The sequence below is a fragment of the Oryctolagus cuniculus genome, chromosome 17, assembly GCF_964237555.1.
Source record: "Oryctolagus cuniculus chromosome 17, mOryCun1.1, whole genome shotgun sequence".
NCBI classification, from domain to species: domain Eukaryota; kingdom Metazoa; phylum Chordata; class Mammalia; order Lagomorpha; family Leporidae; genus Oryctolagus; species Oryctolagus cuniculus.
In genome coordinates this window covers 21,299,669-21,321,648 of record NC_091448.1, presented here as the reverse complement: position 1 = coordinate 21,321,648, position 21,980 = coordinate 21,299,669, and the positions used below count along the sequence as shown (strand labels likewise).

Sequence of the window (21,980 nt, the reverse complement as noted above, 5' to 3'; positions counted from 1 at the left end):
GCAGGAACCATGCTGGCAATGTGCCCGCCTCCCTTTTATCTCAAACCCTGGTGCCGTGACTTATTCTCAATTAGGAGACAAATTAAACACTTACTTTCAGAAGACTCACAGCATTTAGAGAGCAGCTTCCTCCTTGAACATCCCAAACTGAGCGCACAGCACAGCACAAACAACAAGGAAGACGGCTGCTCATTGGCCCAAACACTGGAGGCCCGGGGTATAAAAGGCCCAGAGCAGAGAGCACCATCATATCCTGGGAAACTCACCTGTGAAGTAAGCCCACCCTCCCCGCCAACACCATGACCAACTCCTGCTGCTCCCCCTGCTGCCCGCCCCCCTGCTACAGCACCACCCACTGCAGGACCACCTGCTGGAAGCCAGCCTGCGTGTCCAGCTGCTGCAGCAGCGCCCCCTGCTGCCAGCCCAGCTGCTGCCAGCCCAGCTGCTGCCGCCCCACGTGCTGCCAGACCAGCTGCTGCAGGACCACCTTCCAGCCCAGCTGTGTGACCAGCTGCCGCCGCACCCCCTGCTGCCAGCCCAGCTGCTGTGTGGCCAGCTGCTGCCAGCCCAGCTGCTGCCAGTCCTGCTGCCGCCCCAGCTGCTGCAGCGACCCCTGCGGCCAGGCCGGCAGCTGCACGCCCGTCTACTGCACCAGAACCTGCTACCACCCCACGTGCGTCTGCCTGCCCAGCTGCTGCCAGCCCTGCTGCCGCCCGTCCTGCTGTGAGCCCAGCTGCTGCCGGCCCTCCTGCTGCTGAGCAGATCCTCAAAAGACCATCATTTCCACAAGCACCCTCGGTCTCCTGACTTGACGGCCTCAACAAATTCACTTCCCACCCTTGCTGGACAACAGCCTGTGATCACCAACCCCTCTGTGACCTGTTTATCTTTCCAAAGCTTCTGAATGAGTTTGTGACCGTGTCTCACCCAATCTTTTTGGCTTTATGTTTTGTGGATCATGAGCCAGCCTCTGAGATCCGTGTTATGAAGTTAGTGTCTCGGGTTAAATTCTGATTCCAAGATCTTCACTTCTCCCTCTAAATGAATTAGGAAAACAGATCTTTAGAAATGCCGTAAGCTTCAGCAACTGATCAGTCATCCTTTAAATCATGTTTCCTTGTTGTACTTGAACTCGGGGTTTTGTGTTCTCTTTTCTCCTTTCCTGGCCACTTTGAGCTCTTCTACATGCAGGAAGTCTCAATAAAGCTTTGATAAATTCTGTCCCATCCTTCATTCCTTGTTGACTTTCTTTATCTTACTGTGTTAGCAACACTTGACATCACATCTCCCTGCTTAAGCGTCTCTTTGATTCTGTGTATTCACTGGAGAGGTATTGAGACAGAGAAAGGCAACATAAAGTGAGAGCGAGCTCCTCTCCATGGAATCTTTCCCCCAAATGCTCACACCAGTCACGGCTGGGTTGAGGCGGAAGCCAGGAGCCAGGAAGACCATCCAGTCTCCCACGTGGCTGGCAGGGACCCACTTACTTGAATACGTCCCTGCCCACCAGGTGTCCTGGGCTGATGGCCTGTTCCCAGGTAAGCTTATTGCAAGTCTCTCCCTCCCCTCATGGAAGAAGTCAAAGGCTGAGCCATAAAGAAGGGCAGGACTGCAGGATTTATCTGGAGAAAAAAAAAAGTGCAAATTCAAGAACCAAGTCCTGCGGAAACAAACAGCCAAAAATACACAAACAAACCAAAATGCACAAACAAAAAATGCAGAAACAAAGCCAAACCCCTCTCCCAGGAAAACCTTCCAACAGTGACAAAGCCCTCCACGCAGGAGAAACCCAGGACACCAGGAAAGTCAGGCCCACCCTCACACCCTCCTGGGCATAGGGTGAGGCCAGCAGGGAGCCCAGCTGAGAATTCACAATGGGTGGAGTCTGGAGCCCGGCACACCACGCATTTCTGGGCCCCATTCAGAAATACCGGAAGTGTCATAGCGCCAGGTGCAAGATGGGAGTGAAGCCCCCCTCCCTCCGCTGCGGTAATTTTATTTCAATGACATTGTAATGACCTAAGGTCCTGGGGAACACACCTGTGGCCATGCTGGGTATTTCTAACAAGCGTGGGTTGCAGGTTCCCAACATGGTGGGATTTCAGGCTCCACTGCTTGGAAAAAGCACCTATGCTGGGCCCCAGGGTGCACAGAAAGGGAGCCTTGGGCTGCACACAGAAAGGTAAGGGGGTTTGGTGCACAGAAGCAGACTCTCTATGTGGACCAGACCAGGCTATCATGGGGGCCACCTAAGATGCACCCCTACCCACCCCACCCCTGCTGGCAGTAGGGATTCAGTGAGGAGCTGTCCATGGAATCTATCAGAGCCAAGCTAGGCAAGAGCTGTCAGTCATTGACTCCTGCTGTCCCGCAGGTCAGCAAGGAGCTGTCAGACCTCAGCGGCTCCCAGCCACTCGCATTTCCAGGGCTCATGCCCTGCACTAGTAGGAAGCTCGAATCAGGAGACAAGAATCGAACTCAGGTTGTGCGATGGCATCTTAACTCTGTCTAAACACCTGCACCTGCTGAACTCCAGTGCAGATTACGCTATCGTGTGTTGTATCAGTGGGAAGAACATTGTACAGCAGCTCTCGAGAGCTCTCTCATCCTGCACAACAGAAATCTAACAGCCGTTCATTCGCAGCTCCCCCCTTCCTCCTACTGGCAGCCTCCGGAAATCCACTTCCATTCTTTCCTTACATGAGTTGGACTTTTCAGAGACCTCCGAGCAGTGGAATCATGTCATATCTGCCCTTCTGAATGGGCTCATCTCACTTAGCAGAAAGAACACAAGGTTGGTGCAGGGTCCTGCACATGGGGCATTTCCTTCTTTTTTAGGGCTGAATTGTGTTTGCTCACAGGTGTGTGGCCACATCTGCTTTCCCCGTTGGTGTATCATGGACATTAGAGTTGCTTCCACATCTGGACTATTGTGTAGAGTGCAGCCATGGACAGGAGGGGGCTAATATTTCCTCAACACCCTGAATTCAATTCATTGTGTGAAAAAAAACAGAGATGCAGAACTTCTCTCATATGCATTTCTATTTCTGATACTTTTTGGAACCTCAGTACTGTTTTCAACTGCAGCTGCACCATTTTGCTCTACACCAGGGTGCGAGCGTCCCAATTCCTCCACATCCTTGTAGTCACCTTTTATCTCACATGCTTTATAGTAGCGAGACTCCATATTCCAATGTGTCAATTATCAAATGTAGAAGTGATACTCTAGGATTAGGCATTAAGGAAAAGCACATGGCCTTGGCCGAGGAACTGCAACTCAAGGGACGCTGTCCTCCTCCCCTTGCCGTACACGGACGGACACTCTCAACAACTGCATACATCCCTCTTGCACCCAAGAGTACATCTCTGTCCACCAGACTCATGCTTACAAAAGCCACAACTGGAATGGTGGAAATTCTGCTTGTCTGGAAGCCATCCTTTCTGTTCAAGGCGCCTTTGCATAGAGTGGCTCTGCTCCTATTTCCCTCACTCTGAAGCTCCACTTTCCGAGGGATTCATGCATTCTCTCCTGCTTTCCTGACCTAATGCAATGGAGAGTGGGGACCACACAGGGAGATGTCTGATATGTGAGTATCAACTTCTCCTTGGCTCATTCAGCCATGACGTTTAAGAATCAATTATGATGTCACATGACACACAAGTCTAATTATAGCCACATGTAACTCAGAGTTTCGTCACCAATCTCTCTTAAAGTGCAAGTGTGAACCTCTAGTAGTAAATCAGTCTTCATGCCATTGCGAAGGCTCTCATGTTTTAAGGGCTTCTTGACCTCCTGATAATCCAAGTTGTAGGTTCTCTTCAATGACTTTAGCCGATGCTTAAATACCTTGCTAATAAATTTCTCTTCTTATAGTTTGACTTGAGGATGAAAAATTCCTCACTTGTGTTCTCTGGATGAACAGAACACTGCTGTAGAAATGACCAGGGAACTTAATAAGGGACAGCAGTTACAAGTGTCTTCTCGGAATTCCCCCCACCACAAGGCCGCTGGGAAGGGACTCATGAGATGTGTTTCCAGGGGACCCATTGAGTTGGAGCTGCTGCTGCAAAGTCTGCACCCTGCACGCATTTGTAGGCCATGACTGTGCCTTCAGAAACACCAGCACCAGGCTCACAGCAAGTGCAAACAGCTCACGGAAATCTTTCCATAGACAGAACTCATGTGTTCACAGAAGCTGGAGTGAAGACAGTACGAAGAGGAGGATAAATGTGTGAGGTGCAATGACAGGTAGCTCCTCAACAAGATATGAGTGAGTTTCATCCGGAGCCATAACCAACCGAAATCACACTGAATTATTTTCAAAATCTAACACTTGAACACTAGGCAACCTTTGTCAGTCACATTGATTGAAAACAGAGATGAAATGTGTGACGTGATCTCCATGTGTAAAGACAAGTTTTTCAAAGCTTTCAGCACATTTTCAAGATACAATACCTTGTAAATCAGGAATAGGAAAGCCGCATGCATCGAGGAGAAGAATCTACCAAAAGAGGAGAGAGAGAAAGAGACAGAGAGACAGAGAGAAAAGAAAAAGAAAGGGGAAGAGAAAGAAGGTAGGAGGGAGAAAGGTAGCAAAGGAAATGTCCAGATGTCCAGTCACAGGGCCGGCATTGAGGCCCAGCAGGTTCAGCCACTGCCTGTGGCACTGGCATCCAATATGAGTGCTGGATTGGTCCTACCTGTTCCACTTCCAATCAGTTCCCTGTTAATGCACTTGGACAAACAGCAGATGGGCCCCTGCACCCACATGGGAGACCTTGAAGAAGCTCCTGGCTCCTGGCATTCGTCTGGCCCAGCCTTGGCTCTTATGGCCTTTTGGGGAGTGAACCAGTGGACAGAAGATCTCTCCCTCTCTCTTTCAAATAAATAAAATGAAACCTTCCAGAAAAAAAAAAAAAAAAGAAATGTCCAGTATTAGCCTGAAATTTCTGGCTCTGCTAGTTACCTGAGTTAGGACAAGAGTTACCAACACATCATTCACTCACAGCTACCCCATTCATCAGGACAATCCCACATCTGGGAAATCTCCCTTCGGGACAAGCCAGGGTGCATGGACACCCCAAAATTCATTTGGTTGAAAGCTTCCAAAACCTAGTAACCACCTACTCTTTTTACCTCCTGCTTTGGTTCTGCTCCATCATCACACAGAACATTGGGTCAAATCCTTCACCCAAGCCTGAGTGATAATGGGGACACCCAGTGTCCAGGCACAGGACAACAGAGACAGACACCTGTGCTCATCTTGAATCAGGCTTTGGTAGTGAGCAGATATGGACTCACACATTCACCTGACAACTGTGGTCACAGCTGCAGCATGCCCCTTCCCAGAGGCCCTCCCAAAAAACAAGCTACAGAGGGACAGCTGCTCTGACCCTCCCACCAGAGCAAGAACTGTCACGTGACCCACACTGGTCAGAGCAGGAACCATGCTGGTGGTGTGCCCGCCTCCCTTTTATCTCAAACCCTGGTGCCATGACTTATTCTCAATTAGGAGACAAATTAAACACTTACTTTCAGAAGACTCACAGCATTTAGAGAGCAGCTTCCTCCTGGAACATCCCAAACTGACCACACAACACAGCATAAACAACAAGGAAAAGCACTGCTCATTGGCCCAAACACTGGAGGCCTGGGATATAAAAGGCCCAGAGCACACAGCACCATCATATTCTGGGAAACTCACCTGTGAAGAGAAGCCCACCCTCCCCACCAACACCATGACCAACTCCTGCTGCTCCCCCTGCTGCCCGCCCCCCTGCTACAGCACCACCCACTGCAGGACCACCTGCTGGAAGCCAGCCTGCGTGTCCAGCTGCTGCAGCAGCGCCCCCTGCTGCCAGCCCAGCTGCTGCCAGCCCAGCTGCTGCCGCCCCACGTGCTGCCAGACCAGCTGCTGCAGGACCACCTTCCAGCCCAGCTGTGTGACCAGCTGCCGCCGCACCCCCTGCTGCCAGCCCAGCTGCTGCGTGGCCAGCTGCTGCCAGCCCAGCTGCTGCCAGTCCTGCTGCCGCCCCAGCTGCTGCAGCGACCCCTGCGGCCAGGCCGGCAGCTGCACGCCCGTCTACTGCACCAGAACCTGCTACCACCCCACGTGCGTCTGCCTGCCCAGCTGCTGCCAGCCCTGCTGCCGCCCGTCCTGCTGTGAGCCCAGCTGCTGCCGGCCCTCCTGCTGCTGAGCAGATCCTCAAAAGACCATCATTTCCACAAGCACCCTCGGTCTCCTGACTTGACGGCCTCAACAAATTCACTTCCCACCCTTGCTGGACAACAGCCTATGATCACCAACCCCTCTGTGACCTGTTTATCTTTCCAAAGCTTCTGAATCAGCTAAGGCTTCGCAGTGTATGCTTTGTCCTGCTGCTCCTTGTCTCTGTGTTGTGTGGTTCATGAACCAATATCAGAAATCTTTGTTATGGAGCTGAAATTCTGAGCTCATTCAGCACCCCTCCTTCTGAGTAATTTAGGAAAATGTATCTTCACAAAAATTTCATAGTTTTCCGCAACTGATCAACAGTCTTTGATCGTGTGTTCTTTTTCTGATTGTACTCAGTGTTCTTCTGTTTTCTCGTTGCCTGCCCTCTTTGAGTTTTCCTCGATGCAAGCGGTTCAATAAATCATTTAAAAATTCTCCATTATCATTCCGTGTTGTGTTTCTTTGTTTTACCATGACAGGAACACTTCAAATGCATCCTCCAATACTAAGAGTCTTTTAAACTTTAGGTATTCCTCCAAGAAGTAGCAAGACGGAGAGAGGCAGAGGGAGAAGAGATCCTAGCCCTGGTTCAGTTGGCCTCTGAATGCCAGGCACACGCCTGTGCAGCAGGAGCTCACTGCCTGTAGCCAGCGCCACTGCCTTCCAGCGTCTGCCTTAGCAGGAAGCTGGCATCAGGGGCAGGAGCTGGGAATTTCACTCAGATTCTGAATGTGAGCCCCGAGCATCACAGCCGCTGGTGTGCGCACCTGCTCTTGCTCCATAGTTCCCTACGAGCGTTTTTGATTATCATTGCCTCGTCCACCGCAGGAAACAGGCTGCACAGCACAGCTCTAGCACTTGCTCATCCTGCACCGGCGAAGTTTTACATCCCCCGTCTCCCAGCCGCTGTGTGCTCCTGCTGGCAGCCGGGGAGCCTCCACTCCATTCTCTCCTCACATGAGCTTCACTTTCTTTCTTTCTTTCTTTCTTTTTAGATTTATTTTGTTTATTTGAAAGAGTTACAGAGAGAAGTAGAGCCAGAGAGAGAGAGTTTTCCCATCCACTGGTTCACTCCCCAGATGGCTGAAACAGCCAAAGCTATACCGATCCAAAGCCAGGAGCCAGGAGCTTCCCCCAGGTCTCCCATGTAGGTGCGGGGGCCCAAGGACTTGGACCATCTTCCATTGCTGTCCCAGGCCATAGCAGAGAGCTGGATGGTAGTGGAGCAGCCGGGACTAGAACCAGCATCCATGTGGGATGCCGGCACTGCGGGCTGGGGCTTTAATCCACTGCACCACAGCACCGGCCCCAGAGCTTCACCTTTGAGAGTCATCACGTGAGTGCTCTCATGTAGGTTTTGTCTGTGTGCAGCTTTATTGGTGTAAAGACCTTGAATTTGTGTGTGGCGTGGGAATGGGGGCACTTCCTTCCTTTGGCGCTGAGTGACGTCCATGACAGGCAGGTACCACAGTTAATACACCATTCACCTCTCAGTGGACATTCGATCTGCATCCACATCTTGGCTCTGTGTACAGTGCTGCCGTGGACCCAAAGGTGCTAATACCTCTAAGATCTTGATTCCCATTCCAGGGGTGAAGAGTGACTGAATGTCCGGGTCTTTGGCATTTCTGTTTGCATGCCCACGTGTTTACATGTGGGTTTCCACAGCTGCGGCACGGTCTTCCACTCCCACCAGGGCGCCAGTGCTCTGCGTTCTGCACTCTGTGTCAATACCTTTCGGATGTTGCTTTCATTTCTATACTAGCCAACCCCAGTGTGCCAGTCTTCCATTTATCCCAGTATGGAAATAATGCTCTACTGTTTGCTGACGTCTCAGGCGCTCAGGAGAAAGCACGCTGTCTCCTGCAAGGAAGGAGGCTGCTCAGGGAGCATCATCGGTGCCCAGTGTCGGGCCCAGCTGGGCACTGCCCACAGCTCCCCATGTCCCTCCCCTGATCCCAGTGTGCATGACCACCACCCAACTCCTTCTCAGGCATGCACACGCAAGTGGACAAAATCCATGCCTGGAATTGAGTAAATTCTGCTCATCTCCAAGTCATTCTTTCTCTTGAAATTTCCTTTGCATGAAAAGGCTCCGCTCTTATTTATGTTACTATAAGTTCCACTTTCCAAGGGATTCAATCTCTCTCCTGTTTGTCTGATCCATGGCTCTTGAGAATGGTGACCACATTGGGAGACTTCTGATATGTGAGTGTAAATTCTTTTTGGGGGGATGGCGCTGTGGCATATGGGGTAATACCAGGGTCCTCAGTGCTGGTATCACATATGGACACCTGGTTTGAGTCCCAGCTGTTCCACTTCCCATCCAGCTCTCTGCTATGGCCTGGGAAAGCAGCAGAAGATGGCTCAAGTGCTTGGGCCCCTGCACCTGAGTGGGAGACCTGGAAGAAGCTCCTGGCTCCTGACTTCAGATCAGCTCAGCTCCAGCCATTTTGGCCATTTGGGGAGTGAACCAGAGGATGGAAGACCTCTCTTTCTCTCTTTCTCTCTCTCTTTCTCCCTCTCTCTCTCGCCTCTTTGTAACTCTTTCAAATAAGTAAATAAATCATTAAAAATCCCTTTATTGTCCATTCTATCATAACATTCAAGATTCAACTATGATATGGCATGACATGCAAATCTAATTCTATCCATATGTCACTCAGAGCTTCCTCTTCAATCTCTCTAAGTGTGAGTGTGACCCTCAGAGCATAGGTGAGTATTCACACATTATGAGTGCTCTCAAATTTTCTGTATTTGTTGATCTGTTGATAATCCGATGTTTCCAGCTGATTCCTCACACTTTGCCAATCACCGACTCCCAACCAGGATCTCTTCAGTAACCTTAGTTGATTCTTAAACCAAATTTCCCTTCTAACATTTTGAGCTGAGGATTAAAGATAATTCCTCACCCATGTTATCTGGAATAACACCATCCTATCGTAAGATGACCTAGCACCCAGCTCAGCAAACGGCTCTGGACTTGGTCGTGTGTCCCAGGAGTGGAACAAAGCTCAGCAACTGGACCGCAAGCGTCCCTTGGAATTTCCCCCAGAAATGGACTCATGGGACTCATGCACCTATTGAAAAGCACTCAGGGGCCAGCGCTGTGGCTCAGCGGGTTAACGCCCTGGCCTGAAGCACCAGCATCCCATATGGGCACCGGTTCTAATCCCGGCTGCTCCTCTTCTGATCCAGCTCTCTACTATGGCCTGAGAAAGCAGTAGAAGATGGCCCAAGTGCTTGGGCCCCTGCACCTGCATGGGAGACCCAGAAGAAGCTCCTGGCTCCTGGCTTCAGATTGGCACAGCTCTGTCCATTGAGGCCAATTGTGGAGTGAACCAGTGGGTGGAAGACCTCTCTCTCTCTCTCTGCCTTTCCTCTTTCTGTGTAACTCTGACTTTCAAGTAAATAAATGAATCTTCTAAAAAAAAAGAAACAAAAGAATTGCTGCTCCCCAAGCCCACTGCCTGCAGTAACACGAGTAGTGCACTTAGGGGGCATGAATTTGCCTTCAGCAGTACCAACACTGGAGCCACATGAAGGTCCTATTGAGTCATGGGAGAGTGGGAATCTTGCCATAGTCAGAATTCTGTATTTTAGTGGATGTGGGGGATATACAGTAGGGACAGGAAGATTGACCACCCTACTCTTTTTTGGAACTACACATGTCTGGGCTGCAATTCAGCACATATCCTCAACAACAGATTGGGGGGTCAGCACCGTGGCACAGCAGGTTGAGCCACTGTCTGCAGTGCCAGTGCTGGGACCCCACGTGGGCGCTTGTTCTATTCCAGGCTGCTCTACTTCTGATCCAGCTCCCTGCTAATGCACCTGGAAAGGCAGTGGAGGATGGCCCAGGTATTTGGGCCCTTGCACCCACGTGGGGGACCCCCGAGGGAAGCTCCTGGCTCCTGGCTTCAGATCAACAAGCCCCGGCCATTGTGGCTATTTGGTGACTAGGCCAGGGGCTGGAAGAGCTGAGCTCTCTCTGTGTCTCTCTGATCTCTTCCTCTCTCTATAGCTCTTTCAAATAAATAAATAAAATAAATCTTTAAAGAAAATAAAATACAACATATGGGAGACATATCCAGTGTCATAAACCTACAATCAAAACCACACTGGGCCAGCGCTGCAGCTCACTAGGGTAATCCTCAGCCTGCGGCGTCAGCACCCCAGGTTCTAGTCCCAATCGGGGCACCGGATTCTGTCCCGGTTGCCCCTCTTTCAGTCCAGCTCTCTGCTGTGGCCCAGGAGTGCAATGGAGGATGGCCCAAGTGCTTGGGCCCTGTACCCGCATGGGAGACCAGGAGAAGCACCTGGCTCTTGGCTTCAGATCAGCATGGTGCGCCGGCCGCAGCGTGCCACGGGAGCGGCCATTGTGGGGTGAACCAACGGCAAAGGAAGACCTTTCTGTCTCTGTCTGTCACTGTCCACTCTGCCTGTCAAAAAAATAAATAAATAAATAAATAAATAAATAAAAAACAACATTGAATCATTCTCAGAAGTTATAAACATTTGAATGTCACGTTCACTGAGCAATGATGAAGTACATAACATTATCTCAATCTGCAAAAGAATTGAAAGAGCTTTTCATAAGTTTCAATACATTTTCAAGATAGAGTACCTTAGAAAATAAGAAATGAAAGTCTCATTGTTCTATGAAAAGAATCTCCAAAATAGAGAGAAAGCATCATATTTAATTGTGAAATATCAAGAACACAAAGAGTTGCACTAAATCATTCTATTTAAGATTATACTGGGGTGGGCCAGCGCTGTGGTGCAGCAGGTTAAAGCCCGGGTTTGCAGTGCCGGCATCTCTTATAGGCACCGGTTCTAGTCCTGGCCCAGCTGCTCCACTTCTTTCTTTTTTTCCTTAAAGATTTATTTATTTATTTATTTATTTGAGAGGCAGAGGAAGAGAGAGAGAGAGAGAGAGGGAGAGAGAGAGAAAGAGAGAGAAGTCTCCCATCTGCTAGCTCATCCCTTAGATGGCCACAATAGCCGGAGCTGCAGCGATCCCAAGCTAAGAGCCATGAGTTTCTTGCAGGTCTCCCAAGTGTGTGCAGGGGCCCAAGGACTTGGGCCATCTTCTACTGCTTTCCCAGGCCATAGCATTGAACTGGATTGGAAGTGGAGCAAGAACCATCGCCCATATGGGATGCCAGCACTGAGGACCAAAGCATTACCGGTATGCCACAGCACCGGCTCCTGCTCCACTTCTGATCCAGCTCTCTGCTATGGCCTGAGAAAGCAGTAGATGATGGCCCAAGTCCATGGGCTCCTGCACCTATGTAGGAGATCTGGAAGAAGCTCTTAGCTCCCGGCTTTGGATCGGCACAGTTCTGTCCGTTTTAGCCATCTGGGGAATGAAAAAGCAGCGGTGAAGGACTCTCTCTCTCTCTCTCTGTCTCTCTTAAAAAAATGTACTGGAGGGTTAGGGAGTGAACTAAGATGGGAAAAACTAAAATACAAAAAGATTGCTATGGGGGCAAGCACTGCAGTGCAGCAAGCTGAGTGGCGGGTGGGACACTTGCATCCCATATCACAGTTCCTGGCTGAGTCCAGGCTGCCCTGTGCTCCTGATACAGCTTCCTGCTAATGCACCTGAGAGGAAGCAAATAACAGCCCAAGTACTTGAGTCCCTGCCATCCACTTGGAGACCTAAATGAAGTTCCAGGCTCCTGGCTTTGGCCTTTTGGCCATCTGGGGAGTGAACCAACAGGTAGACTATCAATCTCTTTCTATCTACCTGTCAATCATCTATTTATCTCTAGCTCTATCCCCACCTCTTTCAAATAAATAAATGAATTTTAAAGCATATTTTTATGAAGTTTCCAAGTTTATCATCATGGATAACTGTTATAACTATGCACGTACAATTCCAAGATGAAAAGGAATCTATTGATAGACTCTTAATGTCATCAGGGAAAAGAAAAAGAAAGAAAGGCGGTAAGGAGGCAGGGATACAGGCAAGAGACGTTCACTCGGTGGCCTGACATTTCTGGCTCCAGTCATTAAGTAGCTGAGCTATTCATGAGCCTCCAGCTCATCTCAGATCACCCACAGCTGTCCTGACACATCGCTGAGAGTCAGTCCTCGGTCCTCGGCAACCCAGGGTGGACGGGCACTCCCAAGACGTTTATTGATGGTTACAGAAGACCTCTGACCTCCCTCTCTCTCCTGCTCTGGTTCACCACAACCACTCAGAACACATTGTGCCAGGCATCCTCCGCCCAAGCCTGTGTGATACAATGGGGGCTGCAGAGACAGACACCTGGGCTCATCCTGAATCAGGCTTTGGTAGTGAGCAGACGTGGATCACACATTCACCTGACAACTGTGGTCACAGCTGCAGCATGCCCCTTCCCAGAGACCCTCCCACAAAAACAAGCTGCAGAGGGACAGCTGCCCTGACCCTCCCACCAGAGCAAGAACTGTCACGTGACCCACACTGGTCAGAGCAGGAACCATGCTGGCAATGTGCCCGCCTCCCTTTTATCTCAAACCCTGGTGCCATGACTTATTCTCAATTAGGAGACAAATTAAACACTTACTTTCAGAAGACTCACAGCATTTAGAGAGCAGCTTCCTCCTGGAACATCCCAAACTGACCACACAACACAACATAAACAACAAGGAAGATGGCTGCTCATTGGCCCAAACACTGGAGGCCCGGGGTATAAAAGGCCCAGAGCACACAGCACCATCATATTCTGGGAAACTCAGCTGTGAAGTAAGCCCACCCTCCCCACCAACACCATGACCAACTCCTGCTGCTCCCCCTGCTGCCCGCCCCCCTGCTACAGCACCACCCACTGCAGGACCACCTGCTGGAAGCCAGCCTGCGTGTCCAGCTGCTGCAGCAGCGCCCCCTGCTGCCAGCCCAGCTGCTGCCAGCCCAGCTGCTGCCGCCCCACGTGCTGCCAGACCAGCTGCTGCAGGACCACCTTCCAGCCCAGCTGTGTGACCAGCTGCCGCCGCACCCCCTGCTGCCAGCCCAGCTGCTGCGTGGCCAGCTGCTGCCAGCCCAGCTGCTGCCAGTCCTGCTGCCGCCCCAGCTGCTGCAGCGACCCCTGCGGCCAGGCCGGCAGCTGCACGCCCGTCTACTGCACCAGAACCTGCTACCACCCCACGTGCGTCTGCCTGCCCAGCTGCTGCCAGCCCTGCTGCCGCCCGTCCTGCTGTGAGCCCAGCTGCTGCCGGCCCTCCTGCTGCTGAATCACTCTGCAGACCGGCATCTGGCACAGCCATCCCTTGGCAGCTGGTCTACCAGTTCCTTGGGCACTGCCACGAGCTACCTCCCCAGGCTTCTCTGACACCCGTGTGCTGCTGCCGCCTCTCTCTCAGTTTCCTGATGAAAAGGCTTTGTGAGTTCTCTCGGTAAGATGCTGACTCATGCAGAATTTCTGAATCTTTACCTGCTTGCTAGGAGAGGGGCGGGCGTCTTTGTGCCTTTTTTTTTTTTTTTTTTTTTTTTTTTTTTTTTTTTTGACAGGCAGAGTGGACAGTGAGAGAGAGAGACAGAGAGAAAGGTCTTCCTTTGCCATTGGTTCACCCTCCAATGGCCGCCGCGGCCGGCGCGCTGCGGCCGGCGCACCGTGCTGATCCGATGGCAGGAGCCAGGAGCCAGGTGCTTTTCCTGGTCTCCCATGGGGTGCAGGGCCCAAGCACTTGGGCCATCCTCCACTGCACTCCCTGGCCACAGCAGAGAGCTGGCTTGGAAGAGGGGCAACCAGGACAGAATCCGGCGCCCCGACCGGGACTAGAACCTGGTGTGCCGGCGCCGCAAGGCGGAGGATTAGCCTAGTGAGCCGTGGCGCCGGCTTTGTGCCTTCTTGACCACTGGTCATTGTCTCAACTTCAGGAAAATGACCACCACTTCCCTTTAAGTAATCTATAGTGCAAATCCTTAGGATAGTTTTCTTAAATTTTGTCCATATTTATTCTTCCCTTATAATCATATTTTTTACTCATTATTCTCTTGTCTTACTTTCTTCTTTTCATCTTAATCTTGCAGTGTCTTTCCAGATAATGGGAAATGTCCCTTATTCCTTTCCAGGAAGTTCTTTGCTTTCTTCCGGCCTCTATCATGAGTTGATTTTTTGTTCAGCATTTATTTCTAAGACTTCCATTCATACTTCATTTCCCAGGTGTTACCTGTTCTGAGCCTGATAATGAACGCGAAGGTCACAGAAGCAAGATCGTCCTCCCCTTTCCGGGTGAATAAAGCACCCCTGGAATGCTCCATACGCCCGTGGTCAGAATTTGCTGAGGACCTCAGGCCTCTGATCCTAGTACTGGGACATTCACATTTACATCTTTCTACAAACATGCACACACACGCACACACACACAACACACACACACTCACACACACACACACCTGGGATCTGAGCGCTTTGGAGCACCTGTCCCCATGAACACACACATTTCCAGATGCAGACAATGTTTCTGTCTACAGATGTGTCCTCCCATGCCAGTAGGTCCATTGTAAGAGCGTCCTTGAGGTTTCGTCGTCTGTTCCTGGCGCTGGGTTAGCACAGACACTTGTGCTTGGATGTCAGCGGCGGCCTTCTGGGACACTCTCTTTCCTCTGGCCTTGTACAGTGTGGTGTATGAAAAAGGGATTGCATGACACACACATCCTCAGGCAGTAGTCCAGGCAGCCTCTCCCCATACTTTGAGTCAGTGCTTTCTCCAGACCATTGTTACGGTAACTAAGGATCAGCACAATCCGAGAAGTTGAGCGAATGACACCAAGGAAATCTTTCTGATCCATGAAGTCTTGGCTAAGAAAGAAAATTATTCAGTGTGTTCACTCAGCTTCCTCTTCCTTCCCTACTACTAGTTGGGACTTTGGGAGGGAGACTGCGAAAGAAGAATTAACAGAGTGATCCTTGATTTCAGCACGATCTATTGAGCACTTGCTGTGTGTGACGTACGGTGCCAGGTACCGAGATTACAGACGTGAACAAGCCGTGCCAGGACTCTCACCTTCATCGTGTTTCTCTAGATGAACCCAAACAGGAGCTGAAATTTCCACGCCAGAAGTGAGGGTGAAGAACCCACATCTAATGACACAGGAAGGTGCTTCCAGATGCCTGTATGTAGCAGCATCACTTCCTGCCGACCAATCAAGAGGGGGAAGAAAGAAAAACCTCCCATAGGGAATCTACAAATCAACTTACGGTGTAGAATAACAGAGGTGATAAAGAAAAAATTCAGGCACAAAAGTCACCCCCCTAAAAAAAAAAAAAAAACAATGCTCATGCAAAGACAATGGGATATAAACCAAATGAGAGCTGGTTAGGATATATTAAAGCATGCCCCCAGAAAGCTGCTGTTAGTAGGCTGTAAAACACAGATTACGTGGCTGCTCAGCTGTCTTATTTCAGTTCCCCAGGGCCCAGCCTCTCCTATCCTCTTCCACAATGGAAAATATATGGAGGAGCCTAGAAGGAAAGATGAATATCTGGAGGCACAGATAGTCTTCCTGGCCAGATGCAGAAAATTCATGAAGATAAAAAGTGCAGATTCTAGAATGGGCATACATGCAAGGGAGAGCGAGGGGACATCCAACCACCTTTGTATTCCGATATAACTTAAGTAGGAGGTGAATCACTCTGAACTTGATTCCAACAAGGAAAAGGACCTGTCAGTCACATGTGTGACAAGTTTGCTACAAATGGACCCTCTAAAAATGTAGGTCAGTGGAGCGCAGAACGGCTCGCTGGTCTGGAACTGCGTCCTACAGGTGGGAAGACACTTGCCATGTTTGCAGAAAAAAGAAATGTGATTTCCTAACACAGGGCACTGAAATAGAGGGAGCCAGGAAATGAGGTGCGCTGCGCTCAGAGGTGCTATTCTGGCTGTGGGGTCACACGTGCTTCTAATGGGGGCGGGGGGGGGGGAGGTCAGAGGGTCTGGAGTGAGTGCAGCCTGGCGGGCGGAGCAGCTCCGTAAAAGCTGTCCCAGGATGCAGCAGACAGCACTGGGCATGGGCATCTACAGCTATTTGATGTTCAGACACTGGATCTGACCACTGCTTGGCAGGAAGTTCGTCAGGATTCCTTCCGTGCTTGAGATTCTTGAGGTCCCTTGCCCCCATCATTATCTGGTGCATTGATGGCTAACAAGTTGCTCTCATTCTCTCAAGTCGATAAGTATTCAACACATGATCCTTTAAAGAACTCTACACACTGTCAAGATAAATGATGCTTGCTTGGAGAGGGGAAAACAGCAGTCATCTTCCAACAGGCTCTTAGGACAGAATTCACAGCCTGGGCAAACTTCTCAGGGTCTGGCCAACAGCCCTGCACACACAAAGACTTGACTTTGTTTACTTAGCCAGGGTGAAGCCACCTTTGGCAGCAGCGAAGCCCATAAAGCAAGGACACCTGTTTATTAACTTACAGAAGAATTCACTGCCAGGAACTTAAGCACCACGTGAGCAAGGAACTCATACAGGAAGGGAAGAAGCTAGATACTGGACAGGCATTTGATGCATTCATTTCACAACAGGTCTCTCCAATGGAACTTGGAAAACTCACAATGCCATGACCAACTCTGCCTCTCCCCGAGCAGCTGCTTCAGCACTTGCCTTAACTCCTGGCTTCCATGGCTCACCAACACCCTTGCATAATTTGAATATGATTTGACTCCTGCAATTCATTCATGAATTAAGACTCCAAAGTCTTAAGGTAATGGTACTGAGAAGGCGGAAACTTTATCCAGTTACAGTATTTATAGTTAGGATCTTTGAGAAGTGATTGGTTTGGATTAGATCAGCAAGGTGAAGACCCCACGTCCAAATCCTAGTGGCTATATAAGAAGAGACACAAAACCAGACACACAACTCGCCCCCTGTTCCTTTTATGTGATGCTTTGCAAACCCACAGGACACTGACAGCAGGAATGCCATCCGCAGGGATGGAGCCAGTGGGACCCTGCCCAATCTTGGACTTTGAATCTCCAAAACTGTAGGCTAAATGAGCCTTTTCTCTCTATAAGTAAATTGCCTCCAGTAGCTTGCTGTAGTAACAGAAAACTATCCAACCCTCACTAAGGTTTCACATTTCTATATATTCTGTCAGATCTGAGCAGTTCCTCAGACTTGAAGATATACTTCTTTTTTAAAAGGTGATCTTATGCGATTTGGCATTGCTCTTTTTAATGTAGATTCCAAGTCTTGGATGGTACCTTATTGTAGTTCCCAACTTGTGATGCATCCTCACTCACACCTTTGCGTCATGAGCGTTCCTGAAGGAATTTACATCTTAGTTCCTTCCTACTATAGCATCTGCTAGTTATTTATCACATTTCTAATTATATTTCAAGATGACTTAGGGTTTATTTATCTTTCTCTTAGCTTCCAAAGTCTTTTTTTAAATCCTGGTAATGTATAATTATCATCATAACAAGAATGATAGATAATTATCATCAGAAGGTTGCATTGGCTTATATTTTTAGTGTCTTTGTTCATCAGGTTCTAGTTCAACATCATATCTTGTCAAAAGTGGCACACCAATTGTACTTGCAGTTGTACTGGTGATTACACTATAGTTCATTATTCTTCTTATGATTGGACTCAGGCATAGGAGACAATTCCTAGGTGAGGCCCTCTGGGGCATTGAACAAGGGTTAACTGCAGAAATTTGCAGAGAGCCAGTCTCTGTCTCTGTCTTTGCTTCCTCCACTCAGTCAGCTTTCGTGACCAGGAACCTCTTCCCTAACATCTCTCCCTTGGCACATGGCTCAGAAAATGCACATTGGCATATTTCTTGTGTGTGTGCTTGAAACAAGAATGAGTGTTATACTCAAAGGCCAAACCCCGAGGTACATCGGATTAATTTAATTTAATTTAACCTAAGGAGAAGAATATTTTAACATAAAGAGAATGAGAAGACTTTTAGAAATGACAACAGAGAAGTCATCTCAAAGTCAAATTAATCACAAAAGAAATAAAAGTGTTGCAGTCTTGGAGGTAACTTATGTGGAGAATACAGAATTAAAAATTAATTAAATATAAATTAATTAAACACAAAATGAAAAATGATTCTCAGTTAAACATGTGCAGATACCGATCTGAGAAAAGAGTAAGCATTCTGTGAAAAAAGAGAAATTCAGAGTATTGAGATGGTTAGTAATTGATCAAGATATGTTTACAACATTTACCTGTCATTTCAATCTCTTTATGTAAACCCAGAACAGGTAGTTAGAAATGATGATAAAATCAACCTTTTCAATGAGATTCCACCTCAGTTTCTAAATTTTTCTTTAGAAACCATATCCTCAAGACTTATTGTTTAGGCCCTAGTACCACAATTGCTCAATATTCCCACACGCTGAGGTTTCTCCCTGGTTGTTCCATTGTTCTTGGGTCTTTCCCCCTGCCTTTTGGGACAATTTTGGATAACTTTCCTGGTTGATCTGACCATCTCTACTGTCTTGAAAACTCTGACTACTGAGCTCTTGGTGGGGTGGAGGGCCATTTTACATGTTTACAAAGCTCCCCGTCTCTCCCTGAGTCCTGTGACCAGCGGCCACGTTGGTAATGTCAGCTGGATGAGGAGGATCACCTGAGGGGTCCACAGCACAGAAAATAAGTAACTGAGCCAGGGCTGGCCAGTTCCATGTGGTAATCAGAACTGCCACTCCATTCCCTGCCCAAGCCACCAGGTGCAGGAGGACTCGTCAGTGGGCCGCCTTGCGATTCAGTCACCGGAAGGATGACATTAAATGGAATTCTTCAAAGGTTTGCCCCAAAATCCAGCAGAATTGCGAGCAGAGGCCTGTTTCATCATGAATACCGTAGTTCAGACCCAAGTCTTTTACCTTCGGCCCCCACACATCTTGAACTTCCGGCCCTTGGACCACCCATCCTGTGCTCTCCCTCTTCCAGTCCTGTTGCTGGCATCTGCAGTCCCCAGTCTGAGGCTCCCGGGCTCCCTGATTTCTGCCATACCTGCCAATCAAGCCCACAGTTACCAGGTCATTCACACCTTTCCTTCTGCAGCTACCTTGCTGCCAACAACCTGGGGAAGATCCGAAAGGCTGGACTTGGAAAATCGTGTATGTACAAATATTCATGGAAAATACTCATGTACAAATATTCATGGAAAATACTCATGTACAAATATTCATGGAAACTGAACCCTGGACCGCAGAGCTCGCCCAGTCTCAAAACTGACACCATCACTTCCTCAGCCAACCCCTCCCAACACCACCTAAATCAGAGGCATTCCCGGTGCCCTGTGTCGTCTCTCTCTGAGGTCCTCGATGGCTGGCACCAGCACGGGCCATCAGAGTCCTCCTCCAGGTCCCAAGCATAAATCAAAGCAGCTTAGACCGTGTAGATAAGGACAGCACACACGTCTGTGTGGTCTCCCCGTGTTCACAGTCACTGTAACCCGTGCAGGCCAGAAACCCTTCCGATCCTCTCTGTAAATTCTTAGCCAGGGTGAGGGCAGATAAAAGCCAGGCTCCTCAGGCTTAGCCAAATTCCTGATTGAAACAAAGATTAATATGGAAAGGGACAAATTCCAGAAATCTTCTTCCCTTTAAGGCTGATTCCCAGCGAAATCCATCCAGGTCTCCCTAAGAATTATCCTGGCAGTGCCCGACAATAAAAAATAAAGCAGGGCAAAAATACACTTAATACATAAAACAAACAACTCCATAAGAACAAAAGCAAACTTCCTGTGAGAGTTTTCCCTCCCATAAGAGGAAAGGAGGTTTCATGTAAGATCTGTGGGTAACACGATCATTATGACACAAGAGGATTTCTCAGTGTGATGTATGTATGCAAAGAATAGTATTTGAACAGGATTATGTAGACAGAAAGCTGAGGAGAGGGAGCCATAGCCTTAAATGGATATAGACAGCACAGGAGAGAATTCAGTTTCTCTACATGAGTTCTGGTTTCTTGGAGAAATTGCTTCTTAGTTACTGAGCCTTCCAGGTGAAAACACAAACTCTTGCTGGTGCCGTTGCAGAATCGAGGGGAGCCCGAGGCGCAGGGAGCTTGGCTGGATAACCCACAGCAGAGCCCATGTCAGAGCGGATGGAAGCAGAGGCATCCTTCTCTCTCAGGAAGCAGTGAGCCTCCCAGCACCAGCAATGTGTGCGCCAGGGTTTGAGTTCTCAGAGTTGACCCTTAAAATCACCTGAAACACCCATGGGATGTTAAACAATCTCTCTCTTAGCTATTGCACCATTTGCTACTAGACAATAGGAGGTTTATCACAGCTGTTGTTGCTTGTAATGGCATTTCTAGAATTTTCTGTCTTGCAAAATGATTGAATCTTAATTCTGTTTAATCCCTGAGTCACTTCTGTTTCCCTTCACTTTGCTCTGAACTGGAAAATATTAACTTCCTGCGTGCTCTGTCCCATAGCACAGGAGGTCAGTGGGTGGAAAATTGCTAAGAGGGAACACCACAGGTGAGGGGAGACTCTAAGCCAGCCTAACAGGGTTCGTACAGGAGACAGGCCAGGGTGACCATAGACCGCCTGGGGCATGAAGACCCCTGATGAGTTGCTGGGGTGTGGGAGGGGTTCCGCTGATCAGCCTTACAGAACTGCATTTTTCAAAACTGGATTTTATAAGGAAGTGCACAGATGGGCCCAGGAACAGGTTCAGAAGCCTGACAAAGAGTGACCAAGCAAAGAACCCTTGTGCATCTTCCTCACCTTTTTAGGGAGCTGTCAGACTTCCAGCCCCTGGTGACGGCTTGGGTTTAGCTAAGGAGAGCCTAAGACACCCGATCTGTGTGGTACTCCATCTCCATCCTCTGCCCCAGCTGATTGTCTTTAAAGCTGGCTCATTTTGCCACCTCTAAAACATCTTCCCTGCACATTTGGGTTCTACCCGCCATGATCATTCTGAATGTTCCTCTTTGCCACTGAGGCATTTGGGAATCTATCACCTATTAAACTATGCTCATTTGCATATTGTTTCGTGACCTGAATTATGCGTGCAGCATGTCTTTCATCAGCCCTTTGATGTAAAAGGTATTTTATGTTGTGCAAAGTGCTGCCTACACCACTAAGGTAAGAGGCCAAGACTTCACACGCTCGCTGGGTCTGTGGGTCCCACTCCGAGCTGCATTTGAGCTTAAGTCAGGAGCCTATCTGAAGAGCAGCCTCCGATTTGGTTTGTGACAGCTCTGGACTGTGTATCATAAAAGAACTATGATCAAATATGTTTCCATCTTTAGGTTCAGGGCTTTGGCAAACATTTATTTCTGATAAAGTGAGACCTGTTAGGGGACCCTTGATATAAGATGAACCCATGTGGGGCTGGCACTTCGGTGCGGTAGATTAAGCGGCTGCTCATGGCACTGGCATCCTATGTGGGAGCCAGTTCATGTCCCGGCTGCTCCACTTCTGATCCAGCCCTCTGCCGATGCACCTAGGAAAGCATTGGAGGATGGCCCAAGTGCTTAGACCCCTGCACCTACGTGGAAGACCAGGAAGAAGCTCCAGGCTCCTGGCTCCTGGCTTCAGATCGGCCCAGCTCCTACCTTTGCAGTCATTTGGGAAGTGAACCAACAGATGGAAGAACCTCTCTCTCTCTCTCTCTCTCCCCTCTGTCTATAACTCTGCCTCTCAAATAAATAAATAAATCCTAAAAAAAACATTTATATGGGCAAACTGATTGATCCAACATAACTAACACCAAATATCACAGACGACCCAGATGGATAAATCCCGCACATTGTACTTGGAATAAATAGCGTGTGGAACAGGCTCTTGGCACGTG

The 21,980-nt window shown here is 49.0% G+C and overlaps 3 protein-coding genes across 5 annotated transcripts; all 3 read left to right on the top strand.

Annotated features, from left to right (window-relative positions):
* The first annotated feature begins 256 nt into the window (after positions 1 to 256).
* LOC103351561 (keratin-associated protein 9-2-like) lies at positions 257 to 1,233 on the top strand. Of its 2 annotated transcripts, XM_070060725.1 has the most exons (2): positions 257 to 547; positions 578 to 1,233. In XM_070060725.1, exons 1-2 carry the CDS (start codon positions 300 to 302, stop codon positions 756 to 758), a joined length of 429 nt encoding a protein of 142 aa, XP_069916826.1. In that variant the 5' UTR covers positions 257 to 299; the 3' UTR covers positions 759 to 1,233. The 2 variants fall into 2 exon arrangements, with proteins under 2 accessions (XP_069916826.1, XP_069916825.1); XM_070060724.1 differs by having other exon boundaries at positions 257 to 1,233.
* A 4,451-nt stretch (positions 1,234 to 5,684) lies between these two features.
* LOC138846087 (keratin-associated protein 9-2-like) lies at positions 5,685 to 6,660 on the top strand. The gene has a single exon (XM_070060729.1). The coding sequence runs from the start codon at positions 5,740 to 5,742 to the stop codon at positions 6,196 to 6,198; it is 459 nt and encodes a 152-aa protein (XP_069916830.1). The 5' UTR covers positions 5,685 to 5,739; the 3' UTR covers positions 6,199 to 6,660.
* Positions 6,661 to 12,917: 6,257 nt separating this feature from the next.
* LOC100339338 (keratin-associated protein 9-2-like) lies at positions 12,918 to 21,857 on the top strand. 2 transcript variants are annotated; one of them, XM_070060727.1, is made up of 3 exons: positions 12,918 to 13,598; positions 14,369 to 14,437; positions 20,213 to 21,857. In XM_070060727.1, exon 1 carries the CDS (start codon positions 12,978 to 12,980, stop codon positions 13,434 to 13,436), a length of 459 nt encoding a protein of 152 aa, XP_069916828.1. In that variant the 5' UTR covers positions 12,918 to 12,977; the 3' UTR covers positions 13,437 to 13,598; positions 14,369 to 14,437; positions 20,213 to 21,857. The 2 variants fall into 2 exon arrangements, with proteins under 2 accessions (XP_069916828.1, XP_069916827.1); XM_070060726.1 differs by lacking the exon at positions 20,213 to 21,857 and having other exon boundaries at positions 14,369 to 15,481.
* Positions 21,858 to 21,980: the final 123 nt, after the last annotated feature.

Bases quoted from the DNA above. Each gene is read 5' to 3' on its own strand.
- LOC103351561 (XM_070060724.1), top strand. From the start codon at position 300: ATGACCAACTCCTGCTGCTCCCCCTGCTGCCCGCCCCCCTGCTACAGC.
- LOC138846087 (XM_070060729.1), top strand. From the start codon at position 5,740: ATGACCAACTCCTGCTGCTCCCCCTGCTGCCCGCCCCCCTGCTACAGC.
- LOC100339338 (XM_070060727.1), top strand. From the start codon at position 12,978: ATGACCAACTCCTGCTGCTCCCCCTGCTGCCCGCCCCCCTGCTACAGC.